The 23,569-nt window shown below is 35.4% G+C and overlaps 3 protein-coding genes across 9 annotated transcripts; all 3 read right to left on the minus strand.

Moving 5' to 3' along the window:
* Positions 1 to 378: 378 nt before the first annotated feature.
* On the minus strand, positions 379 to 6,407 carry LOC109067948 (caspase recruitment domain-containing protein 9-like). 3 transcript variants are annotated; one of them, XM_042724661.1, is made up of 12 exons: positions 5,929 to 6,407; positions 5,610 to 5,747; positions 4,325 to 4,650; positions 3,632 to 3,811; positions 3,411 to 3,554; positions 2,289 to 2,414; positions 1,640 to 1,828; positions 1,413 to 1,448; positions 1,212 to 1,260; positions 1,079 to 1,122; positions 922 to 1,001; positions 379 to 780 (listed from the first exon to the last, which is right to left on the minus strand). In XM_042724661.1, the coding sequence occupies exons 1-12, from the start codon at positions 6,203 to 6,205 to the stop codon at positions 687 to 689; spliced, it is 1,683 nt and encodes a 560-aa protein (XP_042580595.1). In that variant the 5' UTR covers positions 6,206 to 6,407; the 3' UTR covers positions 379 to 686. The 3 variants fall into 3 exon arrangements, 2 of the variants coding, with proteins under 2 accessions (XP_042580595.1, XP_042580594.1); XM_042724660.1 differs by having other exon boundaries at positions 1,212 to 1,293; XR_006154883.1 differs by lacking the exon at positions 379 to 780 and having other exon boundaries at positions 946 to 1,001; positions 1,212 to 1,316.
* Positions 6,408 to 6,551: 144 nt separating this feature from the next.
* LOC109067927 (snRNA-activating protein complex subunit 4-like) lies at positions 6,552 to 20,064 on the minus strand. 3 transcript variants are annotated; one of them, XM_042724657.1, is made up of 26 exons: positions 19,738 to 20,064; positions 19,658 to 19,682; positions 18,838 to 18,978; positions 18,497 to 18,537; positions 18,281 to 18,383; positions 18,133 to 18,155; positions 17,879 to 18,022; positions 17,643 to 17,768; positions 17,469 to 17,547; positions 17,300 to 17,381; positions 16,998 to 17,099; positions 16,368 to 16,440; positions 16,093 to 16,257; positions 15,775 to 15,925; positions 13,890 to 13,996; positions 13,621 to 13,715; positions 13,422 to 13,516; positions 13,018 to 13,100; positions 12,449 to 12,931; positions 12,249 to 12,335; positions 11,846 to 11,993; positions 10,503 to 10,573; positions 10,352 to 10,417; positions 10,160 to 10,190; positions 7,165 to 10,028; positions 6,552 to 7,078 (listed from the first exon to the last, which is right to left on the minus strand). In XM_042724657.1, the coding sequence occupies exons 3-26, from the start codon at positions 18,959 to 18,961 to the stop codon at positions 6,992 to 6,994; spliced, it is 5,430 nt and encodes a 1,809-aa protein (XP_042580591.1). In that variant the 5' UTR covers positions 18,962 to 18,978; positions 19,658 to 19,682; positions 19,738 to 20,064; the 3' UTR covers positions 6,552 to 6,991. The 3 variants fall into 3 exon arrangements, with proteins under 3 accessions (XP_042580591.1, XP_042580592.1, XP_042580593.1); XM_042724658.1 differs by having other exon boundaries at positions 18,838 to 18,990; XM_042724659.1 differs by having other exon boundaries at positions 7,165 to 7,893; positions 7,996 to 10,028; positions 19,658 to 20,064.
* Positions 20,065 to 20,403: 339 nt separating this feature from the next.
* entr1 (endosome associated trafficking regulator 1) lies at positions 20,404 to 23,569 on the minus strand. Of its 3 annotated transcripts, none has more exons than XM_019100051.2 (9): positions 23,496 to 23,569; positions 23,233 to 23,337; positions 22,982 to 23,073; positions 22,325 to 22,735; positions 22,142 to 22,215; positions 21,579 to 21,690; positions 21,408 to 21,470; positions 21,085 to 21,224; positions 20,404 to 20,983 (listed from the first exon to the last, which is right to left on the minus strand). In XM_019100051.2, the coding sequence occupies exons 2-9, from the start codon at positions 23,270 to 23,272 to the stop codon at positions 20,899 to 20,901; spliced, it is 1,017 nt and encodes a 338-aa protein (XP_018955596.2). In that variant the 5' UTR covers positions 23,273 to 23,337; positions 23,496 to 23,569; the 3' UTR covers positions 20,404 to 20,898. The 3 variants fall into 3 exon arrangements, with proteins under 3 accessions (XP_018955596.2, XP_042580596.1, XP_018955593.2); XM_042724662.1 differs by having other exon boundaries at positions 23,486 to 23,564; XM_019100048.2 differs by having other exon boundaries at positions 23,233 to 23,548.

Below are 23,569 nucleotides of genomic sequence, written 5' to 3' on the forward strand. Positions count from 1 at the left end.
TTCGGTCCAATCAAATTTCCCATTCAAATAGTAAATAAAAAATGTCCTACATATTAAGTCAAACATTTTTTATTATTATTTTGTTGTTGATAACAAAACTGTTATATATATATATATATATATATATATACATATATATATATATATATATATATATATATATATATATATATATAATACTGTATTTTTATTTTTACACATCACTATAATTTCATAAAAAAAGTTAATAGAAAAATAATTAGAATATCCCATTCACATCGGTTCATACAGTATCATTCATGCCCTTATATGAGAAACTAGAGATAACTGTCAGACTTTTAAGTTTAGTGAATATTTTTAGGGTAAGTTCATTTTTAAACATCAGTTTCTCCACATACCTTAAAGTCTTAAAGTTTATTTGGGTACAAATAAATCATTCAAACATTTTCACAGTTTTTGCTCAAGAGAACAAGATATACATAAATGATATTTTATATTTCATATATTAAACAGAAAAATTGTCAAATCGGATTTATGACAAGTGACTGACTGGACATACTTTAACAGTAAACACAATGATATCGATATGATGCTTATCAGGTTTTAGAGGTCACTGGATGCAGAACAATGTTGGATTATCATTAAATTGCATTTTAAATATGCCTTCAAAGGTGGTCACATTTCATCTCCTTGTCCAAAGCTGTATGTCACATCCCGTCCGTATCACTCCCAGTAGTGTTGTCCAGTATGCACTGCACACTCTCTTTGTCTGTGAATTTTTTGGTTCTTAAAGCACGTTTCCTGTCCAAGACCACATTAAGAGTATTCTTAGAAACAAATCATTCCATTTCATTTCTATCTGAAATATATTAGTAGTTCTGATTCAATTGTTAATTCCAATGGTTAAATTGTTATGAAAAAAATCAAAATAAAAAAACCAACCTCCTATAATAAAAGTTGCATTTTCCTTTAAGTCTGCAGTTAGCTGATATGTCCTCCTCAGAGAACATCCTCTCGGAATACTGCAAACATCAAATATGCATAAAAAAATGAAGCCACTATCACTGTATGAATAAGCATCCACAACAAAGATACCTACATTGTACTCTCCAGATGTCTGGCTCTGTGACTCTTCACTCATATCTGTGTGAGGAAACAGGAACAATGTTTAAAAAACAAGAATAATATTTTTTTTTGCATGAGATCTGATGGAGAAAACCTGAGAATGTTACCCTTTTCACCCCTTTCCCTGGACTCCTCCTCACTAGTCAGACTTTTCATCTGTGGACAAAATGCAAGCAACCCTGTTGATGACTAAAAAGAATACAAACCAAATGCTGTGGAGAACAATGCCAATTTATGATGAGAAAGACAACAGAAATTCTGAAGAGTGTTTGCATTTAAATGTTTAATAGAGAGTTATATAAAATTACCTCAAATGAACTTAGCAAGGAGCTTTCTTCTGAGTTCTGAGGAATAAAACACATCATAACAAACACTATTCATTATTACCATTACCCAATGATCATGCATTTTGTGCCTAAAGATAATGTGCTTACATCAGAATGACACAACAGGAAGCACTTGAACAAAATAATGACTCATCTGTTCCATTCACACATGTCATGGTCACTCTGCGTAGTATAAATTTTGTACATACCACTTGAATTGGGTTTTTCTGTTTGCGAAGCTTTGACTGCAGAGCAAGAACTTCTCCTTGAGTTCGAAACAACTGGACTTGAAGCTCATCATAACGCTCTCCCATCTCCCGGATCTGTTTGCGGTACTGGTCTTTGTCTTGGAGATTTTTTGAGTTCTCCAAATGGTACTCCTCTCTTGTACAAATAGCCTATTAAGAGAGCAATGCCATACAACTGGTGTGGTTAATGTGATACATACAACAGATACATTGAATAAATCTCAATAAAGAGCATTTCTTCATCTGATGCAGATGTGACCAAATGTTTTTTATGACGGTCCAAATTTCAAACTAGTTTGAGGGCTGTGGGCCAAATTATATTAATATTATATTACAATTATATTATATTAAAATGTAAGCTTCTTAATCAAATTTATATTTTCAATGCAAAAATAAAATATGTTTAAAACAAAAAGATAAGTTAAAAATAAAGATATGCTTTAATTACATGGTTTTCCCCCCTCTGCTTATATGGATTTTGGGCCAAATCAAAAGCTGTCACAGGGCAACTTTGGTCCACAGGCCCTTGTTTGTGCTTCTCTGATCTAATGTAAAATTAACCACATTATGTTGCTATATGCTTTGTCATGCAAAGAGGAAAGTGAGATACCTTGTCTCTTTCTTTGATGACTTCTTCCAGCTGCTTCAGAATGTCTTCCATTCTGTCACGGTACATTTTGGAGTCCTTTTTAAGCATTATGCACTTCAGCTCTAGTTCATCCTTCTCCTGTCGATATTAAATTTTAAAACAGAATTATATTAAAAAAATATATATACATACATTATACACACACGCACATACACACACACACAAACACACGCATATATCTACAGCGGGTAAAATAAGTATTAAACACATCACCATTTTTCTCAGTAAATATATTTCTGAAGGTGTTGTTGAATTGAAATTTTCACCAGATGTCGGTAACAGCCCAAGTAATCCATAATACAAATAAACAAAACAAATAAGTTCAGAAATGAAATTACGTGTAATAAAATGGAACAACGCAGGGAAAAAGTATTGAACACATGAAGAAAGGGAGGTGCAAAAAGGCATAGAAAAAAGCAATTAGAAAGTAATTAGAAAGCAATCCTGCCCCTAGTCAGTGGAAATTAATATTAGCTGGTTCAGTCCCAGCACCTACAGTACCAGGATGATGAAGATGAAACAAGGATGGACATAAAGCTGCTAGAATGGCCCAGCCAATCACCTGACTTGAATCCAATAGAAAATAAGAACTAAAGATCAGAGTTCATAGAAGAGGCTCACAGAACCTTCAAGATTTGAAGACTGTGTTGAAGAATGGGTCAAAATCATACCTGAGCAATGCATGCGACTAGTTTCTCCATACAGGAGGTGTCATGAAGCTGTCATTACCAACAAAGGCTTTTGTACAAAGTATTAAATACATTTCAGTAGTTCAATACTTTTTCCCAGTGTCATTCCATTTTTATACACATAACTTAATTTCTGAACTTATTTGTTTTGTTTTATTTGTATGTATGAATTACTTGGGTTGTTACCAACATCTGGTGAAAATTTAATGTCTACAGCACCTTTTGAAATATATTTACTAAATATATATATAATATATAATAAATATAATATATTTATTATAATGGTGGCGTGTACAATACTTATATATCTCCTAGTATGATATGCCTAACAAAAAACAAAGTAACATTTTCTTTGAATTTACTTTGAATCCAGTCCATATTAAACAAAGGTTACCTTATCACTCAGCTCTTCTGCGTCATGTAGGTCTTTCCTTAGATTGTAGAGATCATTCACCAGCTCCTGGTATTGTGCCTGACTTTGTTGCTTGAATTCCTCTAATGACTGTGAATCAAGTTTTTTATGCTCCAGAGTTTGGACCTGCGCGTCAGTGAATTGTGTGTATTAGGCATTCTTGTTCACATTTTGATTAGTGTAGACTAATGAGACTGATTTACCTTGGAAGCACTTTTGAGCTCCTGTATGCGAGCTTTAAGGATGTCATTTTCTCTCTGCAACTGCCAGATCAGCTCAGGACTTGGCCTCTGCTCCATCGCATTCTTCAAGGTTACTGTTTTTTTCCGTTGGATCTTTGAGTCACTTTCTGCATTCATTAAGCTGTGTTTCAATTTCTCAATCTTACAGAAAGGAACAAAAAAAAAGAAAAAAAAAAATACAAAAAGAAAAAATAAAACAAAAATAAAAAAAAAAAGAAAAAAGAAAATATAAAAAAACAACATAACAAAAAAATATATATATATATATATATATATATATATATATATATATATATATATAATATATATATATTATAATACTTTAGAAAACTAATAGTCTACTTTCTTCAACTTTGCCCTTCTGTAGACATAGACATGCTACAGCGATGACATATTTTTGTAGGCCAAAACTCAGAAACAAGTTTCCATTTTCATTTTTGGGTGAACTAACCCTTTAAGATTATAAAACATGTAAGAATAATAAACTTTTGTTAGTTGTTTCTGCAACAATTCAAAAGCCAATGGAAAAATCCTATTGGGACCTTTACAGTTAAAATTACAGTTATGAGCGCAAATGCATTTAATTTCTTATTTCTTTTGTGGTGAACTAAGACCCAGTTTTTGACAGGTCTTCTTGCTGGACTGACTGATCACCTCGAGCTGGAGGTCTCTGTTACACATGAGCGCGCAGTTCTTGTCCTCGCTCAGGCGGGTCAGGTCGTGCATCAGTCGGTAATTCTCGTCTCTCAGTTTACGCGCCTCCTCGCACGTGCGCTCGCGCTCCTCTCGGATGCGCTGCACGCGGTCCTGCTGTTTGTGCAGCTCGCTCTCACACAGCTGCAGCTGGCGGATGGTGTCTAGCTGCTCCGCCACCTGCGCAGACACTTCGAGTCGCTTCCTCCGTTCGTCCTGTGCGAGCTTCTGTAGGCGAGAGACCTCGCTCATTAGGAACTGAGTGAGGCCACATTCACCGGCCGTGTCTGGGTGAACAGAGAGAGTTCTGTAAACCAGAGGTTTGCGTACAGAAATAGTCAAAATTTCTACCTGTGCTTGCAACGTAGAAACATATAAGTACTTTTAAGTATAAAAAGCACGTTTTTATCAGTAACACAATATAATAACTTTAATCTAGAATAGTAACTTAGTATTACTACATTTTATTAAACAGTTAGTTTCAAATTTAATTAATAGTTTAAATTTAATTTCCATACAGACTCTGAGTCTGGACATTTGTGGTGGGGATTTTTCAGTGTACATTGTTACAGCAGGTGGTGGCATTGCAAAGAGTGGGCGTCTTTAACAGTGATTCCTTGAATCCTTCATTCAACAGATTCATTCAAATTAGCATTCTTTCTTTTGAGTAAGTTCTTTGCAGATCATAAAAAAGCAGGTTCTGTATAGTATGAATGTGTGTGCAGTGCTGGGTAGATGACTAGCCTACTTTTATATTACTTTTGACCCAACTCGTTTATCACATAGACTTGAATGTGATTATTATATACCATATATAAAAAAAAACAAAAATAAAATATATCACACTCTTTTATAAAAATATCGAAAAACACAAAAAACAACACAACACAAAATTTTTTCAAAAAACTATTTTTTAAAAAAAAAAACTGCAGGGTGTTCATGAAAGGCTAATAATAAATGAAATTATAAAGATGTCAAAAGTCTGGAAATCCATACATGAACAAACATTAATTAACATGATGGAAACATGAAATTTTATATCCTCTCTAAGGACCCCTTTTAGTACCCTCCAGAGACCCTATGGTTAAAAATCCTGTGGCAATATTTCCCAAAGTCCTCTGGCCTATGATGATAGCAGTTTTCAAATTTTATTTGCATAAAAGATGTGGCTAAAGTATTTTTGTTTAACATATTAAAAAAGTATACTGACCAAATGATACTTTGTATTGAAAAATATACAACTTACCAATAAGTACGGAGAAGACCCTAGCAGGCTCTTTGCCGGTGATTTTGCGGTACACATCTGGGTAGTCTAGCTCCAAACTCTCTAGAAATGCTTCATATCCTTTGAGGCCAGTTCTTTGTAATATGTCCAGCAGCATCCCTATAAGCAAATAAAAAAAAAACATTAATGAACCATATAAATATCTAGAGACCAATAAGTGTGTACTTAGAAAATAAGATAGAAAGCTTCAGATAATTCAGTAACTATTTCTTTCAGCAATATTTGCTGTATATTTAATGTTTGAAAACAGTTGGACCTTATGTGGCCTAAAAACACTTACCAACTTTTCTACGCCTGATAACCAGACTGGGGTCATTGTAGATCTGTTCTTCGTCCTCGCTGCTCAGCACTTTACATTGTCTCAGATAAGGTGTTATCCTTGAGGGCTCAATGGTCTTGATGAGAAGCATTCTGTAGTCTTCCAGCCGTGCCCAGCACTCATCATCCTCCTCCACCTCAAAACCCCCTGGGCCATCAAACATGACTGACTCTAGCTCTTTGTTAGCTTGAAAAATAGTTGTTTGATTGCAAGTTAAGGCTAAACGCGCATTACACATTCAGCTCGTCTGTAAACTAAAAAAGGAAATGAAGTTCACTGAGCTCTGTGGTGACATAAGTTCCCTTTTTCCAGCTGTCATTGCAGTTTTTTTTTTTTTTTTTTTTAATTCCCCTCTATTTCACAATAAATTGTTGAGCTGCAACACACTTTGTGTAATATTTGGTCACAGAATGACTAAATAATGAGTACATAATTTTCTGAAGAAATATATATAGTCAACCGTTAATAATATATTCAGTGTTTCTCTGTGCTCTCAACACACAACAGCTTCTATTAAGGTACTGATGTTCTCATCTCATGGGAAATGGGTTTTGTATAAAAACACAAGAAATTATGTACTTTTATTAAGTGGTATTGAATGTAAAAAAATTTATTATAAATTCATAATTTTTTAAAAGTTCACAAACCTTTAGATTCTGGTGTAGGTTGCACATTTTGATCACATAATATAAAACCATAACAAAACGCAAATGCTTATAATACAAATGCACAAAAACAAATAATGACAAATCATTTCACATTTCTACTTATTTAAAAAGCAGTAACAACATGAAAGTATATGATAATTTAATAGTAGGTCAGTGCAAACTTCCGAGTCTTGTTTTTTATAGTTTTATTTCCAAAAAATTGTCAGGACACATACTGAATGTTCTTAAAACGTATGGATGGAGCAAACAAAATTAGTGCAATTAATATCTGACTGGTTCCTTTAACTGTAATATTGATTTTTTTTTAGTGGTACACAAGTTACTGGTACTCATTCAGATGTTGAATCTTATGTAGCTCAATGTTGACTCGTTTGTCTTTTTGTACTGATTCCTGAGAACTCTTTCGCTGATGCTTCGTTTTCATTTGTGTTAAGCTCAATCCTCTGAAAGATAGGGAAAAGGCATAAATTATGATAAAAATAAATGAACAAATAAAACAAAGACTGCTTCAATGTTATGCGTAACTTACTGCAGATGGTGGCCGAATCCTTTTTTTTATATTTTCCAAAAACAAGACCTCATCTTCATCACCATTGTTATCTGTGGGCAACTCACATTTCACAGAAGGGTTTATAGTGGCCAAAAGGGCTGGTAAAGTAAAGCATGACAAGAAACGAGCCTTCAAAAGCTGGTACGCTGGGTTTGAGGCAAATCTTTCAGCAATCATTTTGCGGATGGCAGCTACTTGAGCTTCTTCCTCTCTATAGTTTTGATACTCAACTGGCAGGATATTCACTGCAGCTGCAAGCAGAGATTGTTTAACTTTGAGCAAAGAAGTCAGTGTTTTGATGCTGGCAGCAGATGGCGGAAGGTAAGGCAAAGACATCTCTAAATGAGATAGTGGAATTCCACCTTTTCCATTCATCCAGTCATCTACTTCAGATGACCGCTCAGGGAATATCAAGTGAGGATTAAAGCTAACAACATCAGAGGGAATATCAGGAAGAGGGAGCAATTGTTCACTTGATGTTCTAATTTGAGGTATTTCTGATGGAGCCACAGTCCGAGCTGATGGAGCTGCAATTTGAGCTGATGGAGCAGCAATCTGAGGTGATGGAGCCATAATCCGAGGTGGTGGAGCCACAATCTGAACTGATGGAGCTGCAATCCGAGCTGATGAAGCTGCAATCGGAGGTGGAGGAGCCACAACCCGAGCTGATGGAGCCATAAAACGAAGCGATGGAGCCACAGTCTGAGGTGATGGAGGGGACGGAGCCATAATCCGAGGTGATGGAGCCACAGTCTGAGGTGATGGAGGGGACGGAGCCATAATCAGAGGTGATGGAGCCACAGTCTGAGGTGATGGAGGGGACGGAGCCATAATCCGAGGTGATGGAGCCACAGTCTGAGGTGATGGAGCCATAATCCGAGGTGATGGAGCCACAGTCTGAGGTGATGGAGCCATAATCCGAGGTGATGGAGCCACAGTCCAAGGTGGTGAAGCCACAATCTGAAGTGATGGAGCAACAATCTGAATTGGTGGAGCCGCAACCCGAGCTGATGGAGCCACAAACGGAGGTGATGGAGCCGCAATCTGAGGTGATGGAGCCCCAATCCGAGTTGATGGAGCCATAATCTGAGGTGATGGAGCCCCAATCTGAGTTGATGGAGCCACAATCTGAGGTGGTGGAGCCGCAACCCGAGCTGATGGAGCCACAAACTGAGGTGATGGAGCCGCAATCTGAGGTGATGGAGCCACAAACTGAGGTGATGGAGCCACAAACTGAGGTGATGGAGCCGCAATCTGAGGTGATGGAGCCCCAATCCGAGTTGATGGAGCCATAATCTGAGGTGATGGAGCCCCAATCTGATCTGATGGAGCCACAAACTGAGGTGATGGAGCCACAAACTGAGGTGATGGAGCCACAAACTGAGGTGATGGAGCCACAATCCGAGGTGATGAAGCCACAATCCGAGGTGATGAAGCAGCAATCCGAGGTGATGGAGCCACAAACTGAACTGATGGAGCCACAAACTGAGGTGATGATGCAGCAATTAAAGGGGATGGAGCCACAATCTGAGGTGATGGAGCCCCAATGCGAGTTGATGGAGCTACAATCTGAGGTGATGGAGCCATAATCTGAGGTGACACAGCCACAATCTGAGCTAATGGAGCTACAATCTGAGGACACTTAGCTACAACCGGAGGTGAAGGAGCAACTGGTGTTCTAGAAGCAGAAAGAGGGCTCAATATTGTGTCGGGCAAACTTTTCTGTTGGATGATGGTTGGATAATTCTGATTAGTTCTCACAAGAACACAGCCATTTTCAGATACACTATTAACATTATTTGTTGGTTTCAATACAACTGGTGAACTAGTCAAAGGTGGCACAGTCAAGGGAAATGGAAGAACACTGAAAACAGCAGGAGATACTCTGGAACCAGTTGATGTAGATGTTTCATATAGCCTTACAATGGATTCATCAGAAGAGGACTCAGAGGAGTTCTTCGTAGCTTCAACATGTGAACCTTTCTGGTCCACATTGATAGGTGTCGGGGATGACATCTGAACACTATGTAGTACACTTTTGCTCTGTACTAAGGTAGAAGTAGGTGAAAGAGGTGTCTGGATGCCTTTGGGGCTAATGTTCACAGAGGAGGAAGTCTTTGGGGTATCTCTGGAGGCATTCGAGACTGAAGAATGTATAAGGGTAGGACCAACAGAGGAAGCAGCAACAAACAGTGCAGATGATGCTGGGTTCAGATTAGTTGAGATGCATGGACTAATACTGTTATTCAGGGGGGAACTATTTGGCACAGTTAGTGTCTGGTTGCTTGGGATATTAGCAGAAAGTGGACCGGTTACTTGTACCAACTTGGTGGGGGTAAAAATCCAGTTTACTGGCTGTGTCTGCAATGTAATAGTTGCAAAAACAACATTCTGTTTGCCTTGATTTTGTTTCGATGACTCTTTTTTACTATCTTTAGCTTTAGCTTCTTCCATTAGGGCTTGGACTTTCTCAGTAGGTTTGCGGATGCGTTTTGCAGATCTGATGCTGCTTGAGTCCTCTGTACTTGGTGATTTGGGGGCTGAGGCCATGACAGGTTGAGCAGGTGCTGTCGGCTGTATTAGCGGTAAAGGGATCTGTGATAAAACTTGTGGTGGTGACTTAATTAGTAAAGGCTGCACTGCCCTCTGCCTGTTTGGCTGTGTAATGACAAGAGTTTTGGGTTGAATAAAAGCAGGGGTAGTCTTCTGTCTGGCTGGCAGTTGGAGAGGGTTAAGAAGAACTGGCTGCAGGGGAGGTGGGTGCTGAGGAGGTTCTGCAGGTTTCTTGTGCGAAGCTTTCTGTTTTGCATCCTTAAGAATCACTGACACTTTTTGAGGAGGAGCTAAATAACCATAGGAAGGAAACAATGACATTAAGCATGTTACTGCAGAAAGAACTAGAGCTCGTTGGATATGTGCATTATTTGCTATTACATTTAAAAAAATTTAAATGGATAAATATAAACTGACATACCTGTACTTGGTTTAGATTGAGCAATTGGCTTCTGAAAAAAGACAAGACAAGAGAGAACAACTGATAATACTGAGGGAACATTAATCTTCAAGATAATTTCTTTTAAAAACACTGCATATTCATATGCACATCAGCAACACAGTATGAGAACTAGGCTAATAAACTTAAGACACTGGATTGATTGATAAATACCTTAATGTTGATTATTTGCTGAATTTCAATGACATTCCTGCAACCTTTGATATCTATTTGAAGAGCCTGTGTTAAGAAAATACAACCATGTGAAACTGCTGTCTTTGTTTTTCAATTTCTTAATAATAACTGACAAAGTAATTAGACTTACTTTGAGGAAAAATGAAAACACTGATGTTTTTGGAAGAGCGATGTCTTCTGCTTTCATTCCAACAATATCACCTGTAAAATCATTATTGATTATTGAATTACTGACAAAAAAGCCTTGAATTATTTACTCATAATTAGGTCCATGTTGAATCTGCAAACTAGAGTACTATAAGCTAAATTGCACTTATTGCTTAAAGTCAATGCGAATTATAGTTATAGTTATATCTTATATATTATAGTTTCTGCAGGCTTTATTAAGGTCAATTTAAGACTTTAAGACTTAGCAAAAAAATTTTAAGGATCAATGGAAACACAATGCGTCTCTCTTACACAATATGTAAAACAATGTCATTCTTACGATAAGTTCTCTAAATATAATTATCTAGCAAACTCACAATGGGCCATTTGCATAAATGATTTAAACTGGTCTTACAGTTTTTAAAATTCAGTTACATAAAAGCATAGATTATTCTAAGTTCATTCCAAAAATAAGACTGATTACTTATTGGCTAACTGCTAGTTGGTCAAACTCGTACTTAAGACATTGTCTTAACATAAAGGCTAAGTTTATGGAACTGAACCCAAAGAGTTGTATTAGCAGAACTTCAAAATACAGCTTCCAACTGATCTCCATTATTTTTAATTAATTTTACAAAAAAAATAAAAAATAAATAATAATAATTGCTGAAGGCTTGAATAACTATCAACCACTAGAACAAGTATGGAAATCCCCTTTTGTCTTGTTTTCCAGTGCAGATGTCTAAAGATTCTTAAATAAAGATATATTTTCTTGTTTCCAGTAAAATACATTTATGTTTAAAACAATGAACAAAAATATGTCAGTGGGCTCAGCTAAAGGTAACTTCATTAAAAGGGAAATGTTCATATGTACTATTGACAGATATTTGTTCTCGTTTTGTAAGCATAAACATAATTTTGTAAATATTTTCAAGACTTTTCGGTTTTAAATTGGCATCTCAAATAAATATATGTTCATTTAAGAATGTTAGATATTTGTACCGGAAAACAAACAGGAAGATATTCATTTTGGCAATGCATTCAACATTTAATGCGATGACTATGAATTTATGACTTTCTGCTCTGATGCAAGACCTTTTTTAAGGCTATAAATTGTGGAAGGGCGATTTAAGACTTTTTAGGACCTGCAGAAACCACCCTTCCATAATGTGATACATTTTGAAGTGAAACAAGATATTTAACAGGAAGAAGGGGTGAAACTTTATTTATCAGCAATTACCCGTCTGATATGTGAGGCTGCTCAAATATTTCTTCGGTACCACAAAAATTTAGGTGTTTCGTCAGAAGTGAAAAAAGGGTCTGTACCTTCACAAAATGTGTTTTCATTCACTGGAGCAGGCAGGATCACATTGCCAATCCATGGGGTGATGGCTTTAAAGAGGTCATTATTAAGGCTGGCCACGTCCTGAACCGACCTTCTTTTCTTAATATTTTTTGAACTTGTCATTTTCTCCTTTAGGTCATTTTGAAAGGACAAAATCATACAATCAGTTTATTTATTTAACAATATATTTTCCAAATATTATTTTTTAAATAGTAATTATGATAATAAAAAGACAATACTGCCTTAACAGTCTTAAGTCTGAATAAGGCTATAGTTTTAAATCTTGTTAGCTTATTAGAAAGTAGCAACTATTTTCTATTATACTTAAATAATAATAATGTAATGGCCTTATTTACAATAAATGTGTGTTTGTGTTAACCATACCTTCTTAACTACAGATGTTCCCTTCCACTGCAGGAAATGTTTAATATCACTCACAGACACCTTGAGCATGGCCTTCTCATCTTCAGTCTACATGCATGAAATGAAATGCACTTTTATACAGAAGCACTGCAGAACATATAAATAAAACTAAATAAATCTAATCTGACCTTAAAAGGGAAAGGAAAAAGAAAACCTCTTACCTGACTCTGCAAGACAGTAGGTTTCAAACCTACATAAGACCTTTCCATGTTTCCAAAGCGGTTCAGGATGGTATTGCGCACTAAACAGAGCATGACTTTTGGACATTTGCTGTTCTTTGATCGAATGCGGCCTGAGCCAGATTCTAGAGTGGATTTCTCTAGCTCCTCCTCATTGGAGGGAGGATGGACCCACACAGTCCTGACAGTTTCTAGAGAATGAACCCCTGTGTTGGCATTTACAGGTATCCATTCCTTCATATCTGGCTGTACGTAGTCCTTTCGTGGTATTTCCTGAACTTTGACTGAGGGAACATCTGGTTCAACATCACTGTCCATATACTTTACCTGTTTTTCGTCCTCACTGGAGGAGAGCATCTCCTTTTTAATAGTTTTCAATGTTTTTTGTCTTTTTCTTTTTCGTGGCACTGTTGTTGGCTTCCTTTGTCTTTTTATGCCTTTACGCTGACATGCTTTACTCTTCCTCTGAAAAACAGAAGCAACAACCAAATGTGTATACTTATGATATTTAATCTTCTTGAAGGACGCAAGACATTCTGAAATGAACTTACAGCTTGTGTTAGTAATTTCCACTTGCTTAGACACTGACAGTCAATCCGGTTTGGGATCTCTGAGGCAATCTTAGTCCACTTGCCTGGAAAACAATGATCAGATGTGCCCAAATGTTTTAATACAAAGGGCCAAAAATCTAAGTTGACTGAGGCCCATGGCCCCCCCAAAAAATTGAAATTGAAAACAAATATGTAAATATTTACAAAACAAAAATGCAAATAATTTCATTTTTATATTTTGAAAAAAAAAAATAATAATAATAATAATAATAATATAGTATAGTATATATATATATATATATATATATATATATATATATATATATATGTTAAAAAAAGCTAGTTTATTGAGGTAGTGATAGTTAATTCCGAAGTTTTAACCTTTTAAGAGGGATATCACTTACCAACACCATATTTCGCAACCTTTTCTTTTAGTAGTTCCACTTCCTCTTTGCTCCAAGGACCCTTTTTCACATTCTCCTGAAGACAATCCAAATACCTAAGATGCAAAAATATTCATATACATATCAAGCACTAGTCAATCCAGCCAGATTGATTTGGGTGTTATTTTGAAACATTACATTGAAATGTGTCACACTGTACCTGTCACGACAAGCACCGTCAGTCCTGCCTGGGACTTCCAATCTGATTTTCCCCCATTCTTTGGTGCCATATTTTGCGACAGCATTCCGCAACAACTGATATGAGAACGGTTAGTCAAATTAGTGAACATAGGCATGTGTGACTGCAACAGATTTTAAAACATTGTGTCTTCATTGACGGTATATGGTATATCGCAAAAACAATGCATTAAATCAGTTTCTCATTTATTGAAAGAGAGTGGAATATCCACAATTAATTATGCTCCATACCTGGTCCTCCTCTTTGGACCAGGGGCCTTTCTTTATAGAGGGATCCAAAACAGATGTCCAGCGATATGCCAGCTGTGATCCATCACGGCCCTCCATGAAGAATGACACTGTGGAGATAATAAATAATACGAATATTTAGCCCCTGTGATTTTCCAAAACACAATTGAAGAAAATGAAATCTATAAATTAAACCTGTTATAAAGGACATATTCTTACATTTAAAACGAATAGTTAAAAAATGATTTTTGGAAAGTGCAGATGGATGCAGGAATGCATTGTGTGTGAACAATCCCTTGTTGTTCCCTCACTGTTTTTTTCTGTCTATATAAGAATTAAATCTATATTATATACACTACCGTTCGAAAGTTTGGGGTCAGTAAGACTTGTAATGTTTTTTTCTTTTTCTTTTTTTTCTTTTAAACGCCATACCAGCTTCTAAGGCTATATTCATGGCGAGAATAAAGTGCAATCAATCAAAGGAAGACTAGAAAAGATGTTTAACATTTATTTCCTCTAGAAATCTTAGGACCATGTTCGGATTCACTTGATTAAAAAATTTTTCCAAAAGTATCAACGGAATAAAAAAGGTTTCTCACAGGGGCAGATGTAATACAATCTAGAAGGATATGTTTAATGGACAATGAATTCTGACAAGATGAACATTTTGGAGGATTTTCTCCTGAGAGTAAAAATTTATGTGTAATTTTTGAATGTCCTATTCTGCATCGTGTATAGATGACTTGATTCCAACGATTCTCAAAACAGAGGTTAAGTTTTTTCTTCACATCAGGATTTATTTCATGCAACTTATTATTTAGACATTGATCCCATTCTGATTGCCATTTATTTCTGATGTATTCATTTATCGTTTGTTTTAAGTCTGTAAAAGGTATAAAACTATTTACTAATTCTGTGGATAGTGCTTCTTTTGCTGCACTGTAATGTTTTTTTAAAAAGTCTCTTATGCTCATCAGGCCTGCATTTATTTGATCAAAAAATGGTAATCTGCCAAAATGTTATTACAATATGAAATAATGTTTTCTATTTTAATAATCCTTTAAAATATAATTTATTTCTCTGATGCAAAGCTGAATTTAAATCAGCCATTACTCCAGTAAAAAGTGTCACATGATCCTTCAGAAATCATTCCAATATGCTGATTTATTATTAGAATTATCAATGTTGGCAACAGTTGTACTGCCAAATATTTTTTTTTGGAAACTGCGATATTTTTTCAGGCTTCTCTGATGAATAAAAAGTTAAAAAGAACAGCATTTATTCAAAATAGAAATCTTTTCTAACAATATGAATCTTTTCTATCACTTAAATTTAACACATCCTTGAATGGTAGTGTATATTGTTAAAAAAGATTTCTATTTTAAATAAATGCTGTTCTTTTTAACTTTTTATTCATCAAAGAATCCTGAAAAAAAGTATCACAGCTTCCAAAAAATATTTGGGTGTTGCCAACATTGATAATTCTAATAATAAATCAGCATTTTAGAATGATTTCTGAATGATCATGTGACACTTTTATACTGGAGTCATGATCATGATGCTGGAAATTCAGCTTTGCATCACAGAAATAAATTATATTTTAAATGATATTTAAATAGAAACCATTATTTTATATTCTAATAACATTTTGCAAGATTACAGTTTTTTTTTTTTTTGATCAAATAAATGCAGCCTTGATGAGCAGAAGAGACTTCTTTAAAAAAACATTAAAAGTCTTACTGACCCCAAACTTTCGAACGGTAGTGTATATGAATTATTTTATTCTGAATTTGGCTTATCCAATCTGATTTCAGAGACAGAATGATCTGTTTTAGACACAAATATGCAAAATTCAGCACAAGCGCTCAAGAAGATCCAAATATCTCACTCTGTATGTAAGGAATGAAGTTGCCAATTTTCATTTTTTCAACAAGTTTTTTGAGGATCTCATCTTCTTCTTTTGTCCACTCTTTCCTTCTGAAGGTCTTTGAAATGTAGCGCTGGTAAGTCTGGAAGCACATGAAAGCCGTTCTATTTGTCTGGAAAAAAAACACACACACACACACAAATATATTATATACAAGTATATTTATATATCAAAGGCATTATATAGTGAATGTTGCACTGTTAAACATTGAAAACCTTATTAAATCGCATGTTAACATTAGCTGCTGTTTTGAATGTGCCTGAATTTCTCTGCCCTTACCCCAAGAGCCTCTGCGATTTTGTCCCAATGGCAGCAATTGTACTCTTCCACAATTCTTTTCAGTTTATCAATCTCATCCTGTTTCCATACTGACTTGTTAATGGAGGGGTGCAAATAGTTCTGCCAGAACCTTTTCAAATCCTCAGCATGTCGCAAACCTTCAAACTATCAAACAAAAACACATTCGTTCATTCTTTTAGAAATGGAAAACTGATGTTAGAAGACAGAACAAGATTTATTTGCATGCACCTTAATAAAACAACTACATAACTTACGTCAATATTTGATATTTTCTCCCAGTCATGATCGTCATGGCGATTACCCAGCAGCTGATCGTCTCTCAGGGCACTAAGACGATATTACAAAGTTTGATTATACTTTATTTATTTTTTTGCACACAACCATTCAAAAGTTTGTGGGTCTTTAATGCTTTTTTTTATTGTTTTCAAAATAAGCCTCTTATGCTCCCCAAGGCTTCTTATACTGTATTTGATCAAAATACAGTAAAACAGCAATACTGAGAAATATTAGTACCATTTAAAGCAACTGTTCTCTATTTGAATACATTTTAAAATCCAATTTATTCCAGTGATGGCAAAGCTAAATTTTCAGCATCATTACGCCAGTCTTCAATGTCACATGATTCTTCAGAAATCATTGTGATATGCTGATTTGGTCCTTAAGAAACATTTCTTATAATTATGAATGTTGAAAACAGATGCTTAATATACATTTTTCGCATCCTTTGACGAAAGCATTTATTTAAAACAGAAACCTTTTGTAACATTACAACTGCATAGACTTCTTTCAAAAAAAATATTTCTGACCTCTAACCTCTGAACTGTAGTGTAGGTACAATCTTACAGGACATGTTCTCTTAGACGAGGTTCTTAAAATGCTTTTACCTTATTTCTGCAATTTCTTTCTCGATTAAATCTATTTGTTTTTTCAATTCTTCTTTTCCCTCATCATCAGCTCTAGACATCTTGGCACTCAGATAGTCCAGCCTAAGAAAACACAGACCATTAGAAGCTCTCAAAATGTAATAAAAACAGCCATTATCAACAAAACTACACATATACTTCAATTTAACAGAAAAAGCAAACTTGCATTTCTAAATGCACAACTTTTTTTTTATCCAAATTGCACAAACAAGGCAACAATAATCATATATTTAGGTTTGGTTTTCCTTTTTTCCAGAACTCACTTGGATAGTTTGGGTTGTAGCATCCGTTTCAAAGTGTCTTTGGCGACTGTGTCGGTCAGCAAAGTCTTCTGCCAACCGTCCCCTGAAAGAATTAACCAGCGTTTTATTTTTATTAAAAAATCAGTTCACTACAAGTAATATCAAGCACTCATGCTGCCATAAAACATACATCTTTTTATTTTCAGGTCATCAATGTGTCTGGTACCATGACACAGTCTCGCTTTAGTTTCTTCATTTGCTGGAGGGCCCTAGAAGCAAACAAAAACATTAATAAAACTTCACAGGAAAGAAATAAAATAAAAAAAGAATAAAAAAGACTTCCAGTATTAGTTTCATAACATACCAGACCAGTGAGTTTGTCTTTGAAGTAAGGCTTCAAGAAGTATCCAAGAAATTGTTTCTGAGGGGGAATTCCTGGTACGGAGGAGCTAGAAGTGCTTGGGCCAGAGATCTGGGCATCAATCTCTTTCTGTGGAGATACAGTAGGCTTTAAAATGGTTCTACTGTAATTAAACCCATGCAACTGAGTGGCATGAAGACTCTGTTTTAATGAACTGCAGCCTTGATGTTGTTGTTCACCTGCTGCTGTTGGTTCTCATTGAGGAGTTTTTCCAGCTCAACTAGCTTCTCTTTCAGCACCTCCTGATAGACTAAATTCATCTGCAGGCAAGTCTCCACATTTTGAGGAAGATCCAACTCATCATCATCACTGTCTTCATCACTCTAATGAGAGCAGAACAAAACTGTATTATAAGCATTTAAAACAATAATGAGAAAACACAAAAAACAGTGTCAGCACAAGCATGTATCAAAGAAACAAAGTGGAAACTCACCGAATCAGTATCATGTTCACTCCCTGTTTTACAAAACAAAAAAAATAATTAAGACAAATTAATTTAAAAACAAAATATTTGTATAGCTGAAACAGCAGACCCAATAATGAAATGCAATAATCGCTATGAATACTAAGATATAATTCACCATCCAACACATCGGCCAGTGCTGCATTAGCACCAAGTGTATTCTCTAACTCTTCAATCTCCCTCTGTATCCGCAGACGCTCTGCCTCCAAGTCATCGCGCTCCTAGAGTCAATTAAAAGCAATTTAAAAAATGAAAAGAAAAACATTACAAGAAGAACATTATATTTAATTACTATAGTGTGTCATAGTAACCATGCGGTTTTCTAAATTCTTACCACTCCTTCAACTTCAGGTCCACTGTCATCAGATTCATCATCTGTCAAGGAAACGTTATTTATGACATTAATATAAGGCACAGAGCACAGGCCAAATACAAGGCCCCTATACTTTTTGGCCAGTGCAATTCCAAGACTTTTCCATGACCATTCCAGTTATGCTGGATAAGGATTCCATCAAATAATTTTTAGATCACTTCTGATTCATTCAGACAATTGTGTGAATAAATTTGATATAAAAGAACGATTCACTTATGATTACCCTGATTCACTCACTGGTGAATTAGTGCAATGGGATGGCCACAAGGCATCTCTCTCACAGTTAGGAGACGGTAACTTACCGTCACTGCTGCTGTCAGATGACAGAAGGTCTATGATGCTGCTGTCCGCACCCAGAGTACTCTCAAGAGCCAAAATCTCCCTCTGGATTCTTTCTCTCTTCGCAAGCAACTCATTTGATTCCATGATAGACGAGGTGAGACCTGAAAACCCAACTTTTTACAGGTTACTGGGTTACAACATTGTACAGTTTGCCAATATGACCTTACTCATTTGCAGTGGTGTAAAGTGCATGGATATTATTCTGGGCATATTTCACAGATCTAAAGAATTTCCTGTAATTACAAAACAAAGTCTATTTTATTCTCTCCTGTGAAAACAGCCAATGAAACCACTATAATTTAATAACTCTCCTTTTAAAAAGATGTCTAATCTACATCAGAGAAACCATAGAATTTACAGCTGAATTTAAAATGTTAAAAAATATTCAATCTTAAAAGTGTTTCTTACACACATAGAAAAGAGTTGGTTTACAAAGTCTCTTTATTTCAGTTTAAATACAGTACTCAATTATTAAATTAAATGTAGATTAGATTTCTATTTATTACATATTAGACAGTGAGTTTTTTCTTCTTTTGATTCAGTACCTACTTTCTATTTACTTGTAACGTTTCACATCTACTCAAATGTAATGCTGTAGTAAGAAACAGTAACTCTTTAAACAGATATCTAAAAAACTTCTATATTCAATATAAAATGTAAATCTAAACTCACTTCTAGCTCACGAAGTAGAAAATACAGTACATGAGTGTTTGGCAACGGGACAGAAACGTGTAGAGACCGGATCTCTAGTTTGTCTGTGCCGTGCAGACCTGTACTTACATTAGCTTTCCTTTAAAGCATCATGCTGCTAATGGCTTCAGTGTTGCAGCTCTTCGATCACACCAACACAACAAAAACACCTCCTGGATGCTGCGGCATCACTGCACGCTTTTCTAAATGTCCCACTCAAATCTTCCAGCGCAGCAGCATGTTTATTAGGGACTTCACAAACTAGATTTACACTTGTTACACAATAAATCAAAGTCGTTGCTTTGAATGGCGGGTTGCAAATATCACAAAGATTTATGTAAATCTTACTTAAAACTGTCAAGAATAATTCTCCCCTACTAAAACTACTCGACGTTCATGTAACGCGTTGTGTACAAAGATACAAACATGAAGCGCGCGTCAATAATGCGTCATCCTCACTGACGCGTCATAATAAAAGTCCCATCGCCTCTCAGCGAGCTTCTTCTTCTTCTTCTTCTAGTGTTTTATGGCGGTTTGGCAAACCAGCAAAAAAGGTGCATTACCGCCACCTACTGATCTAGAAATAAATAAATACATCTCTCAGCTACCAAACTAGCAAATTGTTTTAGTATGTTCATTACTATTTTAATTAATAAACATTAAATTTATACTTACTGCTTTAATATTTAGTATAGATATTGTATATTGTACAAAAAGTAGATATAAAAAAAGCCATATAATAATGGTTTCATAATTTAGCATCTATTGAATGTTAACGCAATAATATAGAGATACTAATTTTCAGATTCTCAAAGAATAACAGGACCACGTGACTAAAATAATCTTCTTTATTAAATCAATAAAGAGCATTATGAATATAAGGCACACAATCCAGTATTGATTAGTAAAGTATTTTTAAATAAACAAATACTTAAAATGTTGTAATTTAGAACATATTTAGAACATATCAAATATGTTAAGTTATATATCATAAAACAAAATCTGGTTAATAATCTGCTATAGTATTTTAAGAAGTGACTTGACTCATTGTTTAATAAAAGTGCAAAACGTTTTTGAAAATATTGTTTCCCCATACTCTACTACAATATAGATCTTTGATTTTGGTGAGAATCCAAGGCACTATTTGGTACACTTTTTTTATTTGGTTCCTGCTAGAGCTTATTTTGTTAATCATTTGGCCCATCACACCTCATTTTGTTATTTTCTATAAACTAAACATGATTTTAATGAAGTGGATGAACAAAATAAACGATGTACCATGCAAATGCAGTGAGTCTATAGAGTACAGAACATGATGTTTAAAGAGAAAGTCAATCATGAATCTCGGTGATCTTGTCAATAGATGTCAATAACTGGGAAACATAACACAGTGTCTCTCTTCCTGACAGCAGCTGCCTGTAAAAATACAAAACACATTCAGTGCAATGATACATTAGATCATTTATTTACATTTCTGATCATTGTTAAATGATTGAAGTGATTGTTGTTAATCATACTTAATAGAAGTCTCTGCATCTTGAGCTGCTTTGTTAAGGTACTCAGAGGCCACTTGTGCATTGTGTCTCATTGTAGTTAAGGCTGTAGTTTCTCCATATCTTAGCCTCTCATTTTCACTTTTATATCCTTCAAGCTGACCCTGGGAAGAAAACATTACAAATAGTTGCACTAATGGAGTTTTAATCTGAACAATAACAGACCTGAATATTTTGCTCACAAATTCATAAACTTATAATATAGTATATAGCTGGATGACATTATATAATGTATGTGCATAGTATGCTTTCTTCAGTGTGCTTGTGCATATGAAAAGAAGTCCAACCTGGAGTTGTTGTATCTCTTGTTTCAATTTTGAAATACTATTTTCAGCTTTGACTGCTCGCTTCTGTATTGGAAAAAAAAAAACAGAATTTTTTAAAGCATTTATAAGAATAGGATTTACACTAAAAACAAAAAAGAAATGTCATATGAAAGATAACACAGTGCTTAATACCGTCATTAACTCAAGGTTTTGTTCTACTGACTGCACCATTGTCTCCAAAGCCTTAGCCTCTCTCTCCTCCTGCAACTTCTTGTTGTGCAACTCATCCGTCAGTTGTTTGATCCTATTACAATTGGATAGTTTAACAGTGAGAAATCATCTAGAAACTTAATAAAAGCACAGCAGCTTCAGTCCATTAAATGAATGGTTCACCCAAAAATAAAAATGTGCTGAACATTTACCCTAAGGCCATACAATATCTAAATGAGTTTGTTTCTTCATGGACTGGAGTCGTGTGAATTATTGTGATGTTTTTATCAGCTGTTTGGACTCTCATTCTGACGGCACCCATTCACTTGCAGAGGATCCGTTGGTGAGCAAGTGATGTAATGCTAAATTTCTCCAAAACTGTTCCGATGAAGAAACAAACTCATCTACACATACGATGACCTGAGAGTGAGTGAATGTTCACTTTTGGGTAATCTAATCTTTAATTACCTCAAAAGAATTACAATTAATGTGTTATTTTACATTTAGTAATGTATATAATATTACAATTGGTGTAAATAGCCTACCTTTTGGAGTCAGATTCTGACCTTCTAAGGAGTTCTTTGACTTGCTTTCTGAGTAGAGAATTCTCTTCTCTAAGCTAAAACACACAAAACACCTTTAAAAACATTCATTTGCACCAATTATAATATAACAATTGGCTCATGTATATACAAAACCTCACACCATTCACAATTCACACAACATACCTGTTGGGGATTCTTTGTGCCATTTTCAGCATTACTCCTCTTCGGATGGAAGGAAATGTCAATCACTGAAGTCTCTTCATCACCCTCATAGCTTCCTGTGCTTCTTCTAGCTAAGTGGCTCTTTGGCAGGAAGTCAGAATTACACAGTTCCCATTCAGTTACATGTGCTCCCCTCTCATCACTGCAGAGAGATGACTGCTCAGAGAAAGCACTGAGGTCTAAAGTACCAGATAGTTCGAAGTCATGAGAACCATCAAGGGCTGATGGGCGGCAGCTTTCAATCCATGTTTCCTCAGGTTCGTTTTCAGAAGGCTGACAGAGCGCAGACGGGTCTGAGAAGAACGGCCCCTTCGTGGCAAAATCTATGGAGGTGTTATAATCCTGTTCGACGTTGAATGCTCCACCACACACCCGGAAAATCAAACATATATGAAATATTATAAAAAAAAAAAAACAAGACAAGCCAAGAATCTACCAGCAATGAAATTCTGCATAAACTTACTTTTGTTTACTGGCAAGTTTTACATTTGTATATGTAAATGCACAAACGTGAACCCTACTTTAATGACTTTAAAGGAACATTAGATTAGAGACATCAGTCAAAAGTCATGTAATCTACTAAACTTTAATTAAAATCTGTGTCATGTTGTTTCTCACCTCTGTGGCTTCTGTAGTACAAGACTGCTGGTTCTTGTATCGGACGAACTCCTTGAAAGAAAACGGATTCAGCTCATCTTGCTTTGGCTCATCTGAAAGTAAATTTGTACAGGACATTAAAAATGAAGATTTCAAGCCCAGAATGTTTTAATATAAAAACCTATGATACATATTCAAGACAGACAGCTAGTGCTGCATTATAATCATGATGCAGTATAGAAAGAGCAAAAGACCAGTAGGTTAACACATACCATCTTCAATGATGAGCTTTTTCGTCCTGTGTTTAGACATGATAACTTACAGATTCAGCTTGATCAGAGACGTAAAGTATCCAGCAGACTGTTTTTGCTAAATACCTAAGCTCAACATTACATTACGGTGTGAAGGAAAGGAAAAGATGCAGAAAGAGATGAAGTACTGCAGAAAGTAAAATGTATCCCCAGTAAATGTTTCGTTTAATTATGTTCAATGTCAAATATTATGTTATAAACCATAATTCATTACTGTATCTCACAAATAGCACTAATCTCCTGATGTCTCTCCTCCTCCTTCTTCTTCTTCTTCTTCTTGTTTAATGGCGAATAACTC

The sequence above is a fragment of the Cyprinus carpio genome, chromosome B5 (genome assembly GCF_018340385.1).
Source record: "Cyprinus carpio isolate SPL01 chromosome B5, ASM1834038v1, whole genome shotgun sequence".
Classification (NCBI taxonomy): domain Eukaryota; kingdom Metazoa; phylum Chordata; class Actinopteri; order Cypriniformes; family Cyprinidae; genus Cyprinus; species Cyprinus carpio.